At 36.7% G+C, this 21,389-nt stretch overlaps 1 protein-coding gene across 3 annotated transcripts in view; it reads left to right on the top strand.

The window, feature by feature from the left end:
- Pign (phosphatidylinositol glycan anchor biosynthesis class N) overlaps nt 1–21,389 on the top strand; it is a 126,016-nt gene that overhangs the window by 9,787 nt on the left and 94,840 nt on the right. For all 3 annotated transcript variants that reach the window (XM_029538980.1, XM_029538979.1, XM_021197588.2), the window contains 8 exons: nt 1,082–1,188; nt 3,476–3,600; nt 4,678–4,808; nt 6,147–6,263; nt 8,478–8,518; nt 12,370–12,429; nt 14,888–14,980; nt 15,600–15,655. In XM_029538980.1, coding sequence (XP_029394840.1) covers nt 1,082–1,188; nt 3,476–3,600; nt 4,678–4,808; nt 6,147–6,263; nt 8,478–8,518; nt 12,370–12,429; nt 14,888–14,980; nt 15,600–15,655 — 730 coding nt within the window. The remainder of the gene's footprint in view (nt 1–1,081; nt 1,189–3,475; nt 3,601–4,677; nt 4,809–6,146; nt 6,264–8,477; nt 8,519–12,369; nt 12,430–14,887; nt 14,981–15,599; nt 15,656–21,389) is intronic.

Genomic DNA, 21,389 nt, shown 5'->3' with positions numbered 1-21,389 from the left:
TTGTACTTATGCTGTTCATGGACTGGTATTTCACTGGACAAATCCCATTTACTATTTATATATTTCATTCTTTAGGAAGCAGTGAGGACTGATTAAGTGACTGTGGCTTACCAAATCAGTCTTCCTACTTCTGGTCATAGTTGATAAGACACAAACCAGTAGGAGTGTTCCTATGTCTACATTTGGGATGTGGGAAGTAGAACGGTTGAGCAGAGTCACAGGATCACTAGAACTGAGTGGGTATTGTAGACAGTCATCACTATATGATGTATCGTTCTCATGACCTATATAAAAGCATATCCATATCCCAGAAATTGATTATAGATTCTTAATATGTGTTTTATAAGGTTGACATATTTGTCCACCTCTTTATTTGGTAATAAGCAGCATTTGACTTCCTTCCCCCATCCTTGCTTTTGAGACACGGTCTGGCTGCCATCAACCTTGAAATTATTCTTGTCTCCACTGCCCTAATGCTTGTATTACAGGCACACAATACAATTCCAGGCTGTTAATTTCCTTAAGTTGAGATAATACTTAAAATTTTAAGACACATGAAGTGTTTCAGAATTTGCTCTAGGAAGGATTATGTTAACCATCTTCATCCATTTTATATTATATCCTCTTAAGATATACATGTTTAAATGGAAACAAACTTCAGAACTTATTTTTATTTTATTGCATATTAGAATTTTGACTTTGGTAAGTTAAATATGTTATTTTGAGAACAAAAAGGATATGTTGACGTATATAGCATGACTCATGACACATAAAATAAAATTTAATTATTTTCTCTATGTTTCCACTCTTGTCATAAGCATGTTGTATTAATTCTGGCTAGTTATAAAATTCTTGATGTAGAGCCAGGTATGATGGGGGCATGATTGTAATCTTAGAACTCAGGAAGCTTAAAAGGAAAGGTAATTTGAAGATACGAGTTCAAGAACAGCATGGACAGTATACCAAGTTGATCTCAAAACAACAACAAAAATAAGATAAATGATTATTTCATGTTTTATGATAGCTGAAAATTTCATTGTTGTTTCCTAAAATTTTTATTTTTCTCAAATTTCCTTTTCAGGTGCTAGTGGTGACCATGTCTATACATATAGTTACGATGCTCAAAGAGAAGATTTTGGTGCCCACGATGCCACAAAACTGGATACCTGGGTTTTTGATAAAGTTAAGGTGCATGTTGTTTTGCTTTGTTCTGAAAAAGAGTCTTATTATATACCCCAGGCTGTCCATTGTTCTAGGCCTTCTTGCTTCAGTGTCCATGTCCTGTTTTACATGGGAGTACACTACGCCTGGGGAGGTATTTGCTATGCAGTGCCTTATAACTAAATACATTCTTATTTACAGTCCTGAAAATTTATTTCTGAGTGAATTTATGTCAGGTTTAGCTTGCCTATATGCATTCAATGTTGTATCTTGTTATTTTTTAAAAGAAACTACATGTACTAGAGTGGCTAATAAAAGTTTTTAAAATTCTTTTTCTAAATAACCCTCTAAAAATTTGTGTTTCTTAAGGTAAAATGAACCCGAGGTTAGGAGCCACAAAAGCCTGCTAACCATTTCTAGTTTGGTGAATCACTGTAGGTGATTCTTGATCTTTTGTTGACCTTTGGAGCTTTTGTCTACTAGTGGTGGGCCATGTGAAAGGTAGAACATCTTGAAAATGTTGTTTCAGAATAATACTTTCATAATAACTAAGAAATTAGATTTTAAAGAACAATTAGCAGCTGGGAAGATGGCTCAGCAGCTAAGAGCACCTACTGCAGCGCTCGGGTTCGATCCCTAGAACTAAGTCTCGGCAGCTTACAACTACCTATTACTTCAGTTCCAAGAATCTGATATCCTCCTCAGGTGTCTGCATGCACTTGGTGGAAGCTATGGTGGAAGACCCATGCCTTGCAGGCTATCTGTGCTCTAGTGGTGCCGTATTGCCCTGGGTGTTGTTGATCTTGCTCTTAAGCTGGCCTCTAGTCATCTGAGTTTGTGGGTTGTTATTGGAAGTTTAGGTGCTGATTTCTAAGTTTATCTTTGTTAGATGGGTGTTTTAGATTGTTTTCCTTTGCTTTCTATTTCTTCTCAGTCTTTCTGCCTGAGTAACCTAGGGTTCTCTTGACCAGCCTGTTTTCAGATTAATGCTGGTGTCTCAGATGGGAGTTTTGTGGCCATTGTCACTGCTGTGGTTTTGCAAGCCAAATTTTTCTTTGGGTCCCTAGTGCCAGTGTGGCCTGGTGTCCCTGGTGCTGATGTGGCCTCTGGGAAAGCAGGAGAAATTATGACTAGAAGATGGGGTGCAAGGTATAGGGTACAGTTGATAACTGTTGGGTGTGGCTTTAAGGGGAGGTGGCAGGCATAGGGAATGGGATGGCCTCTCACATGGTGCCCTGGTACAAGTGTTGTCACTTCTGGGAAAGCAGGAGGAGTTGTGGGCAGGATAATTGCCTGAGAGCTTCTTTAAGTAACAGAACTTTAAAACCGCTGTCAAAGGGACAACTGTCAAGAGACAGGTTGACCTCTACCTGGTTAGTGTTTTATAGCTTCCCAAATCTTGTATGCATGCTTAAAGTTTTCTTAGTCATGGAAAAAAAAAATACTCATCTTGTTGAAAGTTAGCATATTCTAAATCTTTATACAGTTATATAAAAAATAAATGATACCTGTTAACATAATTGGTTCATTTAAAATAGTTTTAAAGCACTCTTCATGGGTACATGCATACATGCTCAAAATTATTTATGTCAGAAGGGTTTATGAATCCAGTTTATAATTGTGGCATTAATTTAATAATTTCTGAACTATATTTTGTTAAGTGATGTTTCTCAAGCACAGGACACCAAGAACAGGTCCTACTCATGAACCTGTAGCAGTAGTTAGGAATTCTCATAATCTAAATGATATGTCATAATTTGACCAAAATTTCAGTGGAACAAGACAATGAAAAATGATCCATTTCCAAGTATATTTAAATATAATAAATGTTCTTGAACTGTTTCCACCACTACTATTTAACATTTGCCACTTAGCAAAATATTCAATTTTTAAAAATTATAATAGTTCTGTAGTAACAAAGGTATGAAATTAAGCTCCTTTATAAAAATAGTAACAATAGCTGAATGATCATTTGGACAAAATTATCTGAATTGATAAAGAGTTTATGTTGGTATATTTTGAGGACAAAATGAAACACAATATGATTATTTAAGTTATAGTTATTTGAGGGTAGAGAGATGGCTTAGTGGTTAAAAGCACTGACTGCTCTTCTAGGGGTCCTGAGTTCAATTCCCAGCAACCACATGGTGGCTCACAACCATCTGTAATGGGATGCAGTGCCTTCTTCTGGTGTGTCTGAAAGGATAGACAATGTACTCTCATACATAAAATAAATAAATCTTTTTTTAAAAGTTACAATTATTTATAAATTTAAATAAAATAAATTAGTTTTCACCTGATTTGTTACATGTAGGACTTCTTTGATGCTGCAAGAAACAACCAATCTTTGTTCTCAAAAGTAAACGAAGAAAAAGTAGTTTTTTTCTTACATTTATTGGGAATAGATACAAATGGACATGCTCATCGACCATCATCAAGGTAATCACAATCCTATGTTCTGTTTAATCTTGTGGGGAATAGCTATTTTGTTTAAAATGTTGATATAGTTTGGAATTTTCTTCATAATTATGACAACAAAACTAGTACTTTATGTAACTACTATCCTCTATAATGTTTTTGGTTATATGATGTGTAATTTTATACTGGTTAAAATGATCTGTGCTTTGGCTATGCTGCACATTAAAATAAGCAAAATAGAGTTTGCATATAGTCTGTATTCATTTATCAAGGCAGAGAAAAGTATCTAAAGAACCCACATTTTATGAGTGTTTCCAGTAAATCTCAAAAGCACATACATGGTATGTTTGTTTATGGTATGTTGTTTATGGTATGGATTTTATTACAGATGTAATGCCTTTGGGTGTTTATTTAACAGCATTGTATCCAGCAAACAATTGCATAAAGTGCTGTTTATTAATTCTTCAGTGGTAGTCTTAGTTTTGCCGACCATAAGAAAGAGGAAATCATTTGAACTTTTATTCTTTATTTTGAGTTGGTTTTATATTAACTCTAGTGTCTGCTGGTTTAATTATAAGCATAAATGTCTCATATTCTCCTAGTTTAACATAATGCAGTATTTTCATTAGTGGAATATATTCATATTCAGATGACTGTGTTTAACTATATGGGAAGCTTGAGTTCAGTTTGTTCTCAACAGTGTAATAGATATAAATCACAAGTACTTTATAGTGTGGAAAAATGCTGTACTTTAAATAATGACTTTCCTATTAAGGTCATTATTCACCAGAGCAATGTAGTTTATTAGATGCACAAACTTGAAAGTCTTTATTATCCTGTTTAGAATTTTAAAAGTATTCATTTAATATATTTAGTAATCAATACTTTTCTTTTAAAATGTCTATGAAAACTATTTCCGATTTTTAAAATTTATTAAACAAAAAGTTAGTCTTATAAGGGGCTCTGATTTAAAGTAGTAAAGATTAAATCTGAAAGCATTTTTTCAGTTTTTTACTTTAAATGTAATGAGTTTCAGTTGAATAAATTTTATTTCTCTACATTAATTTAACTTGTTCTTTCATTTTTTTTTGTAAACAGGGAATATAAGGACAATATTAAAAAAGTTGATGATGGAGTGAAGGAAATTGTATCAATTTTCAAGCATTTTTATGGAGATGATGGGAAAACAGCATTTATCTTTACCTCTGACCATGGAATGACAGACTGGGGTTAGTCTTACAGTACTACCTTAATAAAAGTAGTGCCAGATGTAGCTTCTAAATATTATGTTCAGAAAATCAGATGTCAGCATAATTGTATGTTTAAAATGTCTGGCCTTCTATGAAAAGTTTTTTTCTAATTGTAAAATGAACATTTTCTCATTTACAAATGAGAAAGTAGAAAAAAACACATATTTTTAAATTTCTTCATACTTTTTTTATTAGAAAAGAAATTGTAGCTGGAGTTTGCCTGTGTAGGCAAAGTGAGTGATGCTAGTGAAGGCGTAGGTGTGAGACTGCCTCAGACAGCGTAACTCTGCTCCCAGTGAGGCTTCCAAGGCAAATGGAGCTTGTGCTTAGAGATGGTAGGACATAAAGATGAGGTTTGACCTCTTGAATCATAAGAGAAAATTCTAGTGAGCTGGATTCCATCTTAAAAGGACTGCTTTTAGCTGTCCCATTTATAGAGAAGCTGGAACAAAAGGATTCTGTTGTCAGTTAATTGTGCATATAGCTGTGACCAAAATACAGGAGAGAAACTAAAAAGGAAACATTTGCTTTGGCTTACTGTTTTAGAGGATTTGTGGTGGTTGGTTGGTTGGGGCAGAACTCTGTGTTGCTGGGTATTTGGCAGAGGAGATTTTTTTACCTTGTAGCAGATAGGAAACAAAGATGGAGAAACAGGGATGAGGGTAGGTTATTATGCTTGAAGGCATACCTCTGGTGACTCATTACTCTAGCTAGCAATATCCCATGTCCCTACAGCCTCTCAAAGTATCAGTACTAGCTGAGCACAAGTATTTAATATGTGAACCCATGGGAAACATTTTGTTTTCAAACCATGGTGAATCTGTACACCTTGCTGTCCTGTTCGTACCACTTGATCCCAACTGGGAGATGATTCCCCTGAATAATTTCTTCCTTGCTCTTTCTGCCTCTGTCTGCCCTGACCCCTTCTGTGATGATCTCTGGGCCTCAGGGTATGTGTGTGTGCATGCGTGCATACAAGGGATATAGATGTCCCCTTAATGGATGAACATTTAATAGCCACCTGCCGTTGCCACTTGATCAGTTGTGTATCACTGCAGTTACTGCTCTCACTGTAAGAAGCAGTTCCTTTGGCTAAAGCTGACAAAACAGTAATCCATTGATATCAGCATGGTTATTGAGAAGATAATTGAAGTCACGTTATATCTATTTAGCAAAATAGCAGTAGTCTCCATGTCTGGGCCTATGACTTTCCTAGCCTATACATGGATCCATTCTTAATACCACAGCATTTAGAGATTATTTTGCCATTCTCAGTGGTTATATACTCAATCTTATGACTTGATGTCTTTGCCATAGGTTCCCATGGGGCTGGTCATCCTTCAGAGACTTTAACTCCTTTCGTTACTTGGGGAGCTGGAATCAAATTTCCTCAAAATGTATCAGCTCAGCAATATGATGATGAGTTTTTAAAAGGTACAAACATTTGTTTTTTTGTTTTTTTGCCTTAAATGCCTATGTATCTAATAAAATAAAACTAAAAGTAAACTAAGTGTACTTTTTCAGTCAGTTTCTTTTCAAATCACTTCAGATTGTTTTAAATTTCTTATTTTAATTCTTGTGACATTATTATTGTTATATGTAAATTCTCCAAATCAAGGAGTTAGTTAGCTTTTTCTCTCTCCCCTTCCCCTTCCCAGAACCATTTGTTAAACATGTTAAACATATCCCTATATAGCACTGATAGCAAGTATTTTGGCCTTCCTGAATGTCTAAGAACTGGAAATTTTAATCTCATTTTTATTAAATTATGTTAAAGAATTTGAGTATAAGTAAGAATAAATAATGGACAGTTTTTTAGAAGTAAATTATTAAATTGATTACAATTTTCCAACTTAAGCAAAAAAAAACCCCACAATATTGCAATATCTAAAATGTATATCTCATATAAAAAGCTAGATTAATGCTAAGTTATTTCTGTTTGGACAGAACAGTGTGGCTTCATGTAAGTCATGGTGCATTTTTCATTATGCTGTTTATATATTGTCAGCTCTGGCAGAGAATACTAGACCAGGCCACAGGCCTACAGAGGAAGTATTTGACAAAGGGCTAGAATACAGCAGTACTAAGCTGTTATGATTCTTCCAGACTTATTTAGGCACAAATGAATAGAACTTAAAGACAGATTTTTTTGTTTGTTATTTAAATCTATTATGCTATCTTTGGGATAGTTGTTTCCACAGATCTTAGTACTAGCATAGGGGTGTCCAGCTCATGGTCCACATGTAGCTCAGAATTGTTACAAATGCTGCTCAATACAAAATCATAAGCTTATTGTAGGCTTGTTTAAAGCATAATGTTTGTTTGTTTGTTTGGATTTTTAAAACTCAATAGAGCCATTCTTGATCATGAGCTTTGTAGAGGATGACATTGTGCCACAATGGCCTGTAGAGCAGATATATGTTTGCACTATTCATGCCATGGAAACTCTTGCCTAGTAGATCAAAACTACTATAAACAAAATTTATTTGTTGTGAGTAAGTGTTGTATTAGTTACTTTGAATTGATGTGATAAACCTCATGACTAAAAGCAGCATGGGAAAGACTTCGACATAAGATCTGATACCCTGAATCTAATAGACAGTAGGAAATATGTTTGAACTACAGGCACAGGATAGGAATTTCTGAACAAGAATCCAGCAATGGAAGTATTAAGACCAACAACTGATAAATGGGACCACATGAAAATAAAAACATAAAAACATCTGTACAGTAAAGGTCACCATCATTTGGATAAAGAAGCAGCTTACAGAATGGAAAAAAATCTTTACCAAATACATATCTGACAGGGAGTTAGTAACTAGATTTTGTAAAGACCTCAAAAACTAAAGAACAACAAAAACAAAGATTGGGACATAGAACAGAAAGTTCTCAAAAAATGAAATACAAACAGCTGAGAAATAATTATTTTTTTAATATTCAAATATTTAGCCATTAGGGAAATGCAAATCAACGTTACTTAGCACCTTAGCTTAGTCAGAAGTATTAAGCCCAAAACCACAAATGACAACAAATGCTGATGGAGGATATGGGGAAAGGAAAGACTCACAGCTGGTTATTCACTTATGCAGTAAGTAGCTTATGCTACTTATTCCCTGCTGGTGGGCAAACTTGTACAACCACTCTGGAAATCAGGGTGAGGTTTCTCAAAAAGATAGGAATAGAACTGCCCCATGAAGGAATGTTAATAGTAATTTCATATACTGCTTTTAAAATGTTGTGTTAGTAATCCTAGGAGCCTCACAGCTATAGATGTAACTATTTTGCTAACAGCTGTCCACCCAGAGAAAGGGGGGGGGGTGTGTTGGCTGTTGTGCTGTGTGTCACCTCAGTGGCTGATACTGCAGTGAATAGTAGCCTTGCTGACAGTTGCCATTAGGCTTGTATTTCCCTTTTTGTTTCCTTGGATGTTTTGGGCATTATGTCTCCTGAACATGTTAAAAGCTTATAAAGCACAGAAAACACTAAAGAGTTATTTTTATTCCATTTGCTATTTTAACATCTCTCCTGTTTTTATATGTTTGGTTGAGAGAGAGATTTCCAATACATGGAGTGTCCAGCACTCCTGAAAATAAGACAGTTTGTTCTTGTCAAAAATTTTAACATCTTATTTATGTCTCTCTCATTCAGAATGGAGATTGGAAAACTGGAAAAGGCGAGATGTCAATCAGGTATCCTTTTAAATTTAATTATGTTATTTTCTGTAAGAAATTTAGAGAAAAATTGGCAGTGATAATAATAATATAATAGTAATAATAAAATAATAGTAATAATAATACAAAAATATTTTATTATTATTATTAATAATAATAATAAAAGTAGCAAAATATTTTCAAACATTCCTTTTATGGAGACTACTTCTAATTCAAGTGCTTTGGCCTAACTAATCTTGTGCCAATTAAAACAAATAACAACAACAAGTACCAGGTGGGTTGTTGAGATGGTCAAGTGGGTAAAGTGCTTGCCACATAAGCTTGACTGAGTTCAATCCCCCAGAGTCCCAAAGTTTGCAGAAATGAAAGAGTCCTCTGATCTCCACATGCATGCTGTGGCATGCATGCTGTCCTCTGATCTCCACATGCATGCTGTGGCATGCGTGCTCCTTTCCCATCCTCCATCTTCTGCACAATAAGAAATAAACAATTTTTTAAACCTCCAATTGAAACTAAAGCCCCCTTCCTGGGGGCTCCAGTACTCAAGCATTCTTAGTATAAAAAAAGACCTGACTACAAATCCCTAGCACCCAATAAAGTCTCTGCGTGGCTTCATGTGCCTCTAACCTTAGTGCTGGAAGGCGGAGATCTATAGGTTCCAGGAGCTTGCTGAGCTGTCAGCCTGCTTAGCAGACTAAGTCTCTAGTTAAGTGAGTGACTCTGTCTCAAAATATAAGGTAGAGAACAATAGAAGACCCCCACCCCAACATCATCCTCTGATCTATGCATGCATGCATTCTGCCAAACACAAGTGTGTACCCCAAACCTTCCACCTGAAAGGCTCTTTCCACGTACTAGTCAGGAGTTGTTCTATTAAGTCTAAACTTTCAATCTTATTAAATTTGTCTTCTTGTAATGGTTGCTGTCTCAGTCAGGTTTTCTATTCCTGCACAAACATCATGACCAAGATGCAAGTTGGGGAGGAAAGGGTGTATTCAGCTTACACTTCCACATTGTTCTTCATCACTGTAGGAAGTCAGGACTGGAACTCAAGAAGGCCAGGAAGCAGGAGCTGATGCAGAGGCCATGGAGGGATATTTCTCACTGGCTTGCTTCCCCTGGCTTGCTCAGCTTGCTTTCTTATAGAACCTAAGACTACCAGCCTAGAGATAGTACCACCCTCAAGGGGTCCTCCCTCCTTGATCAATAATGGGAAAAATGCCCCGCAGCTGGATCTCATGGAGGCATTTCCCCAACTGAAGCTCCTTTCTCTATGATAACTTCAGCCTGTGGCAAGTTGACACACAAAACCAGCCAGTACAGTTGCATTGCTTATATTAAACAGAAGTACATTAAAATTCCTCTTAGGAGTTTCTTTCCTTGCTCTCAGTTACTGTTTGTCTTGTTAATAGATAATTCACTTTTCACTGTATTTTAACCTAATAATCATCCTTAATAATGCAATTGAAAAAGTGTGACAAGAGTTTAGATTACTTAGCTACAGAGTAGCTAAAACAAAAGTGTTAAGAGGAGAGTATGTATGTAACTTAAGAAAGTAAGACTGGGCAGTGGTGACTCATACCTTTAATCCCAGTACTCAGAGGGCAGAGGTAGGCAGATCTCTTTGAATTTGAAGCTAGCCTGATCTACAGAGCTAATTCCAGAACAGTCAAAGCTACACAAATAAAACCTGTCTTGGAACAAAAAAGCTAGACAATATTACATGTAAATGCTAAGTGCAGGGTTGTTAAATATATGCTACTTTAAGTGGCTATCTTCACTGTTTGTAGAAGGTTCACCATCACCTGGATATGAAAATGACAGATAGCTTGTCTTCTAGGTCACTTACAAGGTCCTTTTATTAAGGACAGTAAGCCATGGTTTAGGGATTCAGTTTCTTCTCTACCCTTTGAAAATTTGTTTCTAGGAGCATAATAAAAATAGGTTTTTTTCTCCTCTTAGGATCAATGCATGATACTGAAGAAAATGAATATATATCATATATATATATATGTTTTATATTCACTAATTATACATATTATACATTATAATTATTTTATATATTAATTCACTAATTTATAATTTAAAAATCAATCTAAGGGCTAGAAATGATTTGAAGACCATCATACAAAAACATTTTTTATTTGTAACAAAAGTAAATCTTAGTCAAAAACTGAATGTAAAGTTTGTTTTCCAAAGTTCCTATTTATTGGTTAATATTTGTGGCATACAACTGTGTTAGATGAGAATCTTTATATTCAGTCCTTCAACCAACACTCTTATGCCTGCTTATGCCATGTGGAAAGTGGGGTAATTGTGAGTAAAAGCAAACACAAGCTGTGACCTGGGATACTTCTGCTCTAGAGGTGAAAACTGGCATTGCCAAAACATTGTATAACCAATTGTGAAACTAGAACTGTAAATACTGTAGGAGACGCCTATAGCCACAAGAGCATGGGATGTATATATCTGGAAAACTCTGCTTAGCAAAGAGTTCCTGGGAAGTTTAGGATTGAGCTGAGATTAAATAAGCAAGAGTAATAAGGCCAGGAAGCAGCAGGATTTTCCACGGAGAAGAGCGGCATGAGCACAGAGCTCTGCATAGAAGGCGCTTCATGTATTGAATGGTGTTAGAAGTGACTTGTGCTCAGATCACAGGGACTGTAGGATGTCAGGCAGAAACAGTTATGGACAGGTCTGTTAGGGCCTGATCCCTTGGGGACTTAATTCCAAAAGCTCGAGGAAGCTCTTGAAGTGTGTGTGTGTGTGTGTGTGTGTGTGTGTGTGTGTGTGTGTGTAAGAGTCCTCAGGCTTTAGGATGAATAGATGAGATGAGTGAGAGAGAAGAGATGTAAGGAGGACTTTGAATAGCACTGGTTTTCTGGGACTAGCATGAATCTGATAGCAAACCTTACATTAAGTGAGGAACAGAGGGCTTCTTTAAAAGGAGCACCAGTGATACAAAGGGAACTCAAAAGCAGCCATTAATGAGGTCCAGAGAGAATTTATCTCAGGGTCACTGAGAGGGGCCTGGAAAGAGCAACCATTGTACCGGCCCTTCATTGCAGGTCATTATGTGCTAGGTATACTGTAAGTTTATCTCATTCAATTCTGCCATCACTATGTAAGGGAGAGACATATTTAACTGATGGGGAAGTCTAAAAGCATGCTGAGGTTTTCAGTGCTGCCAAGCCAGGATTCGAAGCTGTCTCATCCAACTTCTAAGTATTTTACTACTTGGCATAGTTTGAGGACTAATATAAACACAGCCAATTAAATTTAGAAAAATTGAAGTTGTTAGCTCACTTTGGAGATTAGCCTCTGGATGATAATAGGTCAAAGTAGATTGCAGTATGCTGAGGAGTGGGTAGTGAGACAGAAAATAACAACAGAAACATAAAGAGCTCTTCTCAAAGGCGGAATTGAAAAAGAAATACCCATAGTGGCATTTGGGCTGTCCTCTCCAGTGGTTGGCCAGACTTCCTTCTGATGGGCTTTCTTTAGTGCTTGTGCACATATATCCAGATAAAATCTACCCTATTTCTTGTATAACCACCAAAGTATTCTTTTACACAATACTGAAATCTTTGTACAAAACACTCAGGTTCTCAGCTAATAAGGCAAGTAATTTTTGTTTTAGTTTGTTTTGTATTGATGACCTTTCATGGTTTCTTTTCAAAGTTAGTTTTTCTGAAGATCATGAATTTCTAGCAAATGGCATTTAAAGACACTGCTATATAAAAACATATATAAATGTTTAAAGGTTTTTGATAATAATAAATATGGTGATAGTCTATAGTTGTATGAGAGGATGCAGTTTTCTCATTTATACATACAGACTTACTAGAATTGAACTCTTCTATTTCTAGGCTGATATTGCACCTCTGATGGCATCCCTTATTGGAGTCCCCTTTCCTCTTAATTCGGTGGTAAGGAATTTTTTCCATATAAAAATAAAATTTACTTTTTATGTGACTCTGTCCAATCTGTAGTTATATTTAAAACTGTTCCTTCCTACATATCTATATCTAATACCTCATACTTGAATATATGCTATCTAGCATGAAAGAAAGCTTACCTTTAAATGTTTATGGCAGGACTTTTTTTTTTAAAGATTTGTTTTATTATGTGTCCAGCATTCTACCTGCATGCATGCTTACAGGCCAGTAGAGGACACCAGATCTCATTATAGATGGTTATGAACCATCATATGGTTGCTGGGAGTTAAACTTGGGACCTCTGGAAGAGTATCTAGTGCTTTTAACCTCAGCCATCTCTCCAGCCCCTAAATGTTTTATTTCTTTAAAAAATACATGATTTTTTTCTATTATAACAAGTGAGACACACACACACATAGACACACAGACACGCATCTATATCTATCTACCTATCTACCTTTCTCTCTCTCTCTCTCTCTCTCTCGCTCTCTCTCTCGCTCTCTCTCGCTCTCTCGCTCACTCCCTCTCTCTCTCTCTGTCTTTATGCTCATGTGTGTAAAATTTGATTATACGCAATAGAATCTGTGTCCATTTAGAGGAGAAATTATTGAAACGTTTTGAAGGTTTGCTGGATCACACAGATGCTTGAAAATCATGTTTGGAAATCAATAGGAACCATGAGGGCCTTGCATGGCTGTGCTGCTCAAGGCTCCAACCTTAGGGTAGGACAAAATTATATTTGTAGCTGCTGTTCTCTGACTCCCAAGAACCAAATCCAGATTGTCTGGCTTGGGTATTTGCCTACCCTTCTGAAGAGGAGAACAGGGCCTCAGATTACAGTTCCATCATGCTTTATTCAGAGTGGAAAAACCTCAGCAGGAAGTAGTACTGTTGCTAAGAGTGGGTCCAAGCAGGGCGGTGGTTGTGCTAGCCTTTAATCCCAGTGCTCTGGAGGTAGAGACAAGCAGATCTCTTTGAGACCAGTCTGGTCTACAAAGTGAGTTCCAGGACAAAGTGAGAGCCAGAGCTGTTACACAGAGAAACCTTGTCTTGAAAAACCACCACCACCACCACCAAAAAAGGGGGTTTCAAATGGTGAAAGCTGCAACCAGCTGTACTTTCTAGGCAAACTTATGTTTAAAATAGAATATAATTCAAAACTTTAAGTAATAAGATCTTGACTGCATTAAGTATGTGTGTTAATTTTATTCTTGTCTATAGAATATCTTATATGTGTCTTATTTAATGTCCTTTTGTCTTAAGAAGTATTATAGCAGTGACCATTGCAGTGATTATTCTTTTTATATAGTGCACTTAATTCACTGAGCATATAACAGTATGACCAACATAGTTGTATTAGTCAGCTTTCCACCACTATAACAAATTTCCTAGCAATCAACTTATGAAAAAACAACAGCAATAAAATGAGCTTATTTTTGGCTCACAGCATTAAAGGTTTCAGTCTGTATTGACACACTGTGGCAAGAGTATATAGCAGACCAAACCCAAAACTGCTTGCCTTGTGACAGAGAAACAAAGAGGCCAAGATGCCCTAGTCTTATAATAGAGTATACCCCTAGTGACCCAAATGACCACCCCCAAAATTTCTGTCACTTCTATTAAGAAAGTCCTACCTCTTCACTCTTCTGTCACCTTCTAGTAGCACTAGGCTGGGGACCAAGTCTTTACACATGTGCTCATTGGGAACATTTAGGGTACAAACCACTGCAGTAATGTCAGAGGTCAATTTTAATTGACTTTATCTCATTTTTTAATGTAATGCATTATTTCTGCTTTATTTCTATTTAATCCAGTAATTTATTTATCTGTATATCTTTTTGTTTTGTTTCTGTTTATTTTTTTAATTTTAATGTGTGTATGTGCATGTGTGAGTGTGTGTGAGTGAGTGTGAGCGAGTGTGAGTGTGTATGAGTGTGTGTGAGTATGTGTATCAGCCATGTGTGTGCACTTGTTCAGGCATTTGTAAGCTACCCAGTGGGGATGCTGGACACTAAAACCTTTGTCCTATGGAAGAGTAACAAACTCCTTTAACCATTGAGCAGTAAGCACTCTTTATTTTTGAAATGTTATGTATGTGTAGTTTATTGCTGGCATGTGTGTCTGTACCAGATGAGTGCCTGATGCTCTAAGAAACCAGAAGAGGGTGTCAGAACCCCCTGAAACTGGAGTTTAAATGTGATCCTAAGGCACCAAGCAGGTGCTGGGAATTGAACTGAGGTTCTCTGGAAGAGCAGCCAGTGCCCTTAATTGCTGAGTTCTCTCTAGCTCTTTGTTTTCTCTGTTTAAATGGACTCTTACTCTGTAGCTCAGACTGGCCAGGAACTTACCATCCCCACCTTGGCCTCCAAAGTACTAGATTTATGGGGAGGTGCTTGTTTTAAAATCAGAACAGCATTGTCTTTATTAATACTTATGTTTTATTTTTTAGGGAATACTTCCTGTGGGTTATCTTAACAACACTGGTCTCTTCAAAGCAGAGAGCATGTTTACCAATGCAGTACAGATTCTTGAACAGTTCAAGGTGAAAAATTAAACAAATGAACTCTACTATAATTTTTAAATATGTTAAGTGAAATACTTAATTTTATATTTTAATGAATACTTTCCTATAACAGTATGGTGGGATTTGAATATTTGCCTAGTGTCACAGAGTTTTTATTTCTGAAACAGGCTTTAGGGGGTCAGTTCGAGTGCACAGAATTGCCTTAGCGTACTATTACTTACTATAAAATTGCCATGTATGCTTAGAAAGACTACAAGCCAAATCCTTATTTATTGGAATGTGTCCAAAAGAAGTAGATTAGAGAACACAGCATTACAGACATGATTCTCTGACTGAAACTGTGCCTCCCTTTATTTTCAGAGTTGAGGAAGGATTGTTGTAATTACATTATAGTGTGCTATTTTTGCAAAATTGATATAATTAATTTTCAGCTTACTGAGATAATAAAAGGTTATTTAATTTTTCTTTAAATATTTATAAAACAGTATAATATAATAACACAGAATTCCATTTATTTCCATAAAAAAGTTAATCATCTCCCCAAAGAGGCATTTTAATTGATATTTATATTTCAGAATGAAATTCATTATTTTTTCTCATTTATAATATAATAAGTATTTTCATGCTTGGTTCCTAGGTGAAAATGACTCAGAAAAAAGAAGCTACTTTACCATTTTTGTTTACACCATTTAAGTAAGTCTTAAATATTTTTATTAACTTAAAGGAAAAAAATTCACTTGAATTTAATGCCAATGAAAGGGATTAATTTATGTATAATTTAAGTCATGTTTCTGGTTGGTAAAGCAGAAGTTATCTTTTGTTTCTTTTGCTAATGAGCCAAGCCATGCATATTGTGAGTGGCTGGAGGAGGAATGGAGGTGTGGGTACTGTAGTGGCCTATATAGAAAGATGGTCGCCCTGGTTACTTCACCTTACATATGAAGATGTCAGCTCATTTGTTATATACAGAGGCATCAATATCAGATCTGGATGGGTATTGAAGATTTGGGAGCCATCACTGTGAACATGGTGATAGAAACTGTTCAATATGTAGAAGTCTATGGGAGGTGTAGAGAGTGACAGGGAAAGGCCAGGTGTGGTATTTGAAGAAATATTGGTTCCCAAATATGAGAGCTATATGAATAGGAAACAGATTTCTTTGTTCCAATCTTAGAGAAGATCTATTTTTCATAAGTAAGGAAAGGGCAGATCTGATTCCTAGACTTTGCTCTATGTGTGTGTGTATGACTGACTATATGTGTGGGCTTAGCAGGTTTGATCAGCCTTTTGGAAGGTTGTATTTAGAAAGATTTTACTTCTGATTTTAAAAGGTTATAGGAGTTTTAGGAATGATTTCATTGGAATTGTCATCATCATCATCATTATCATCGCCATCAACAGCTCATTGGAATTACTTTTCACAGGTTATAACATACAAGTATATTATATAAACCAGAAAAGTTTGAATACTATGGTAGAATGCTTGTTTTATGTGTGCATGTACATGTACATACACATAGGTGTGTATGTGTGTTCATATATATAGTGTGTATGTGTGTGTGTGTGTGTGTGTGTGTGTGTATGGATCTTGAAGATTGTTTTTCATTTTATTTTTTAAAGAGATAATACTTTCAGCAAGTGAATATTTCTAGACTCGTGGGTCTGAAGTCAAGACTGGTCACTTTGTTCCAGAATATTGAGCAATTGGTTAAGCTGGGCTTCCAGATGACATAAGTTTAGCAATGGTTGTGAATATGTATAGCAGCATGTATGTATTTAAGTGTTTTGTATACATATGTATAGTGCTTAGTATCTTTTTCAAGAAATACATATTGACTGAACACTGTATTGGTTACTTTTGTTCCCTTGACACTAGAATCAGCAAGGAAGAGATTCCCCCCCCCCTTTTTTTTTAATTGGATATTTTCTTTATTTACATTTCAAATGTTTTCCCCTTTCCAGGTCTCCCCCTCGAAAGCTCCCTGTACCATCCTCCCTCCCCCTGCCTCTATGAGGATGCTCCCCTACCCACCCACCCATTCCTGTCTTCCCGCCTTGGCATTCCCCTACACTGGGGCATTGACCACCCTCAGGCCCATGGGCCTCTCCTCTCACTGATGCCATCCTCTGCCACATATGTAGCTGGAGCCTTGGGTCCTCCATATGTACTCTTTGGTTGGTGGTCCAGTTCCCAGGAGCTCCAGGAGGTCTGGCCAGTTGACACTGTCGCTCCCTCCACAGAGCTGCAAAACCCCTCAGCTCCTCCAGTCCCTTCTCCAACTTCTCCATTGGGGACCCCGAGCTTAGTCCAATGGTTGGCTGCAAGCATCCTTCTCTGTATTTGTCAGGCTCTGGCAGAGCCTCTCAGGAGACAGCCATATCATGCTCCCATCAGCAAGCACTTCCTGGCATCCGTGTTTGGTGACTGTATATGGGATGTCTAATATCCACTTATCCGTGAGTGCATACCATATATGTTCTTTTGTGACTGAGTTACCTCACTCAGGATGATATTTTCAAGTTCCATTCATTTGCCTAAGAATTTCATGAAGTCGTTTTTAATAGCTGAGTAATATTCCATTGTATAAATGTACCACATTTTCTGTGTCCATTTCTCTGTTGAGAGATAACTGAGTTCTTTCCACCTTCTGGCTATTATAAATATGGCTGCCATGAACATAGTGGAGCATGTGTCCTTATTACATGTTGGAGCATCTTCTGGGTATGTGCCCAGGAGTGGTATTGCTGGGTCCTCAATACCACTTGGAAAAAATTCCAATTTTCTGAGGAACCTCCAGACTGATTTCCAGAGTGGTTGTACCAGCTTGTAACCCACCAGCAATGGAGGAGTATCCCTCTTTCTCCACATCCTCACCAGCATCTGTTGTCACCTGAGTTTTTGATCTTAGCCTTTCTGACTGGTGTAAGGTGGAATCTCAGGGTTGTTTTGATTTGCATTTCACTGATGACTAAGAATGTTGAACATTTCTTTATGTTGAACATTTCTTTAGTTATTTGCTGGCCATTCTAGTTTCCTTGGTTAAGAATTCTGTTTAACTCTGTTCTCCATTTTTTAATAGGGTTATTTGGTTCTCTGGAGTCTAACTTCTGGAGTTCTTTGTGTATATTGGATATTAGCCCTCTTTCGGATGTGGGACTGGCAAAGATCTTTTCCCTATCTGTTGGTTGCCATTTTGTCCTATTGACAGTGTCCTTTACATTACAGAAGCTCTGCAATTTTATGAGGTCCCATTCGTCTATTGTTGATTTTAGAGCATAAGCCATTGCTGTTCTGTTCAGGAACTTTTCCCCGGTGCCCATGTGTTCAAGACTTTCCCCCACTTTCTCTTCTATTGGATTCAGTGTGGAATCCAATAGAAGAATCTGATTTTATGTGGAAGTCCTTGATCCACTTGGACTTGAGCTTTGTACAAGGAGGTAAGAATGGATCAATTTGCATTCTTCTACATGATAACCGCCAGTTGTGCCAGCACCATTTGTTGAAAATGTTGTGTTTTTTCCACTGGATGCTTTTAGCTCCTTGGTCAAAGATCAAGTGACCATAGGTGTGTGGGTTCATTTTTGGGTCTTCAGTTCTATTCCATTGATCTACTTGCTTGTCACTGTGCCAATACCATGCAGTTTTTACCACTATTGCTCTGTAATACAACTTGAGGTTAGGGATGGTTCTTTTATTGTTGAGAATAATTTTCGTTATCCTGGGTTTTTTGTTGATCCAAATGAATTTGAGAATTACTCTTTCTAACCCTATGAAGAATTGAGTTGGAATTTTGATGGAGATTGCATTGAATCTGTAGATTGCTTTTGGCAAGATGGCCATTTTTACTGTATTAATCCTGCCAATCCATGAGCATGGGAGATATTTCCATCTTCTGAGGTCTTCTTCGGTTTCTTTCTTCAGAGACTTGAAGTTCTAGTCATACAGCTCTTTCATTTGTTTAGTTAGAGGCACACCAAGATATTTTATATTATTTGTGACAATTGTGAAGGATATTGCTTCCCTAATTTCTTTCTCAGTCCATTTATCCTTTGAGTATAGGAAGGCTACTGATTTGTTTGATTTAATTTTATATCTGGCCACTTAGCTGGAGTTGTTTATTAGCTGTAGACATTCTCTAGTGGAGTTTTGGGGTCATTTAAGTATACTGTCATATCATCTGAAAATAGTGATATTTTGACTTCTTCCTTTCCAATTTGTATCTCTTTGACCTCTTTTTGTTGCCTAATTGCTCTAGCTAGAACTTCAGGTACTATATGAATAGAGAGGGAGAGAGCGGGCAGCCTTGTCCAGTCTCTGATTTTAGTGGAGTTGCTTCAAGTTTCTCTCCATTTAGTTCGCTGTTGGCTACTGGTTTGTTGCATATTGTTTTTTACTGTCTTTAGGTATGGGCCTTGAATTCCTGATCTTTCCAAGAATTTAACATGAAGACATGCTGAATTTTGTCAAATGAAGGAAAAGATTCTTAATGAGGGATTAGTTACATCAAGCTGACCAGTGGGCATTTTGTAGGGTATTAACTTGATTATTTCATTGGTCTAAAAACATCTACTCACTGTGAGGTGGCACCAATCCCAATGCAGGAGGTTCTTAAGGTTGGACCTATCTCTCTGGCAAGGCTGGTCAAGAATAAAGTCTTCTTCAAGGACATGTGCATACTTTTTGCCTTTTTCCTCCACTTGGCTTAATGTCTAATACAAGCATTACTTTGATGCTCAACTCCTGCATAAATGTTGCTATTTGTATTTGAGACATTACTTAGTGTCATGTGGAGGCTTGGCCTAACCAGGTCTTAGAGCAAAATAATAAGACTTATTGCCAAACCTGTCTGGCTAAAAATCACTTACTTGAAACCTTCAGTATCGCTAGAAAAACTCAAGATGATAAAATGCAAAACTGATTCTTCCTGAAACACAGTTCAAGGAATGAAACCTCAAGATGTTAAAAATTCTCAGCAATATTTCAATAACTATTAATAAAAGGAACTCTCACTTTAAAATGAATAAGAGAAAGAGTGTACCAAGACCCATATCAGGCAGCTTGCAACTGCCTGTAACTCCAGTTTCAGGACATTGAACACACTTTTCTGGCTTTCATGCAGACGGACAGACAGACACACACACACACACACACACACACACACACACAAATAAAACTAATAAGTATGTTTTAAATGGAGAAAAGAATGCAACTAAAACTTTAAAGATAAATTGAAGAAGAATGGTTCTGGATAGGAGGCAGTTCTTCTAAATTAGAATAGTGAATGAGTAGAGCTGTAGTCAAAGACATAAGTTTAAATTAGTAGAATGAGGAGAAAGGTGAGAAAGGTTCATAACAGGATGGTGTACAGGAAATCTTGACAAAACAACACCTTAGCTGTGACATGATTGTGAATAGTTACTGGGAGTGTATGAGGAAAGTAATTCTCCATTACCACATGGATCAAGACTTGATGAGATAGATGAGAAAATATAGCACATAACTTTGCTAGCTTGTGAACAGCATTTAAATGTTAGTCAGACTCATGCTAATATTCATTTTCAGCATTTAGAGGCAATCTTTTGGGAAAACAGAAGAATTCATTAGATGTACAGAATAGAATGGAAATGTTACTACCTTTGACAAGATATAGTACAGTCAATAATTGGAAGGCAGAGGGGAGAGGAAACATATATATGGTGGTCCTACTGAAGTCATAAACTAGAACAGAGATCCTGCCTACTGAGCGAATACCATGGAGGTGTAGCTTGTGGATTATGGCAGTAACAAGAGCTAACATAGAAAAAAGTAGTGAGTTGACCCGACTGAGGAGAGGAGGTAGAGACAGCAACAGGTCAACAGAAAGTGTGTTGGCTGATGAATCATGACTTAATGTTAAGAATGCATGGGGGGAAAGCTAATAGAAGAGTTCAAGCAAACAGGTCAAGGTGTTTGGCTCTTCTGGATTGGTAAACGAAGAAACTAGAAGGGTATTTTCGCATTATCATTATGTAGTTCTGCTTGATTGACATTTTTGTTTCTTGTACTTTGTATTTTTATTATATTCTATACTTTTTCTGAACTTCTCCCAGATTCTTCCCACCTCCTTACCCACCCAACTTCTTGTTTTCTCTCTCTCTCTAAAAAACCAACATCCCCAAAATTCAAAACAAACAACTCCCAGCAAGATTAAAAAAAAAAAGCCAAAACAAAAAACACACGAAATTATCAAGAGGTATTTAGTTTGCTTGATTTTTAAACACACTGCATAAATATATTGTTCATGGTCATGAGTTTGAGACTATCTGAGCAGCAACATCTGAGGCTGTCATCTAAAGAAATTAAAAAAACAGATATTGTAATATTTGGTACTAATCAAGTAGAATATGCAACAGGATAAAAGATACCATTCATAGCAAACCTAATAGA

This window comes from Mus pahari, chromosome 5, assembly GCF_900095145.1.
Source record: "Mus pahari chromosome 5, PAHARI_EIJ_v1.1, whole genome shotgun sequence".
Lineage (NCBI taxonomy): Eukaryota > Metazoa > Chordata > Mammalia > Rodentia > Muridae > Mus > Mus pahari.
The sequence above is the reverse complement of the archived record's forward strand: the minus strand, read 5'-3'. Positions and strand labels throughout refer to the sequence as shown.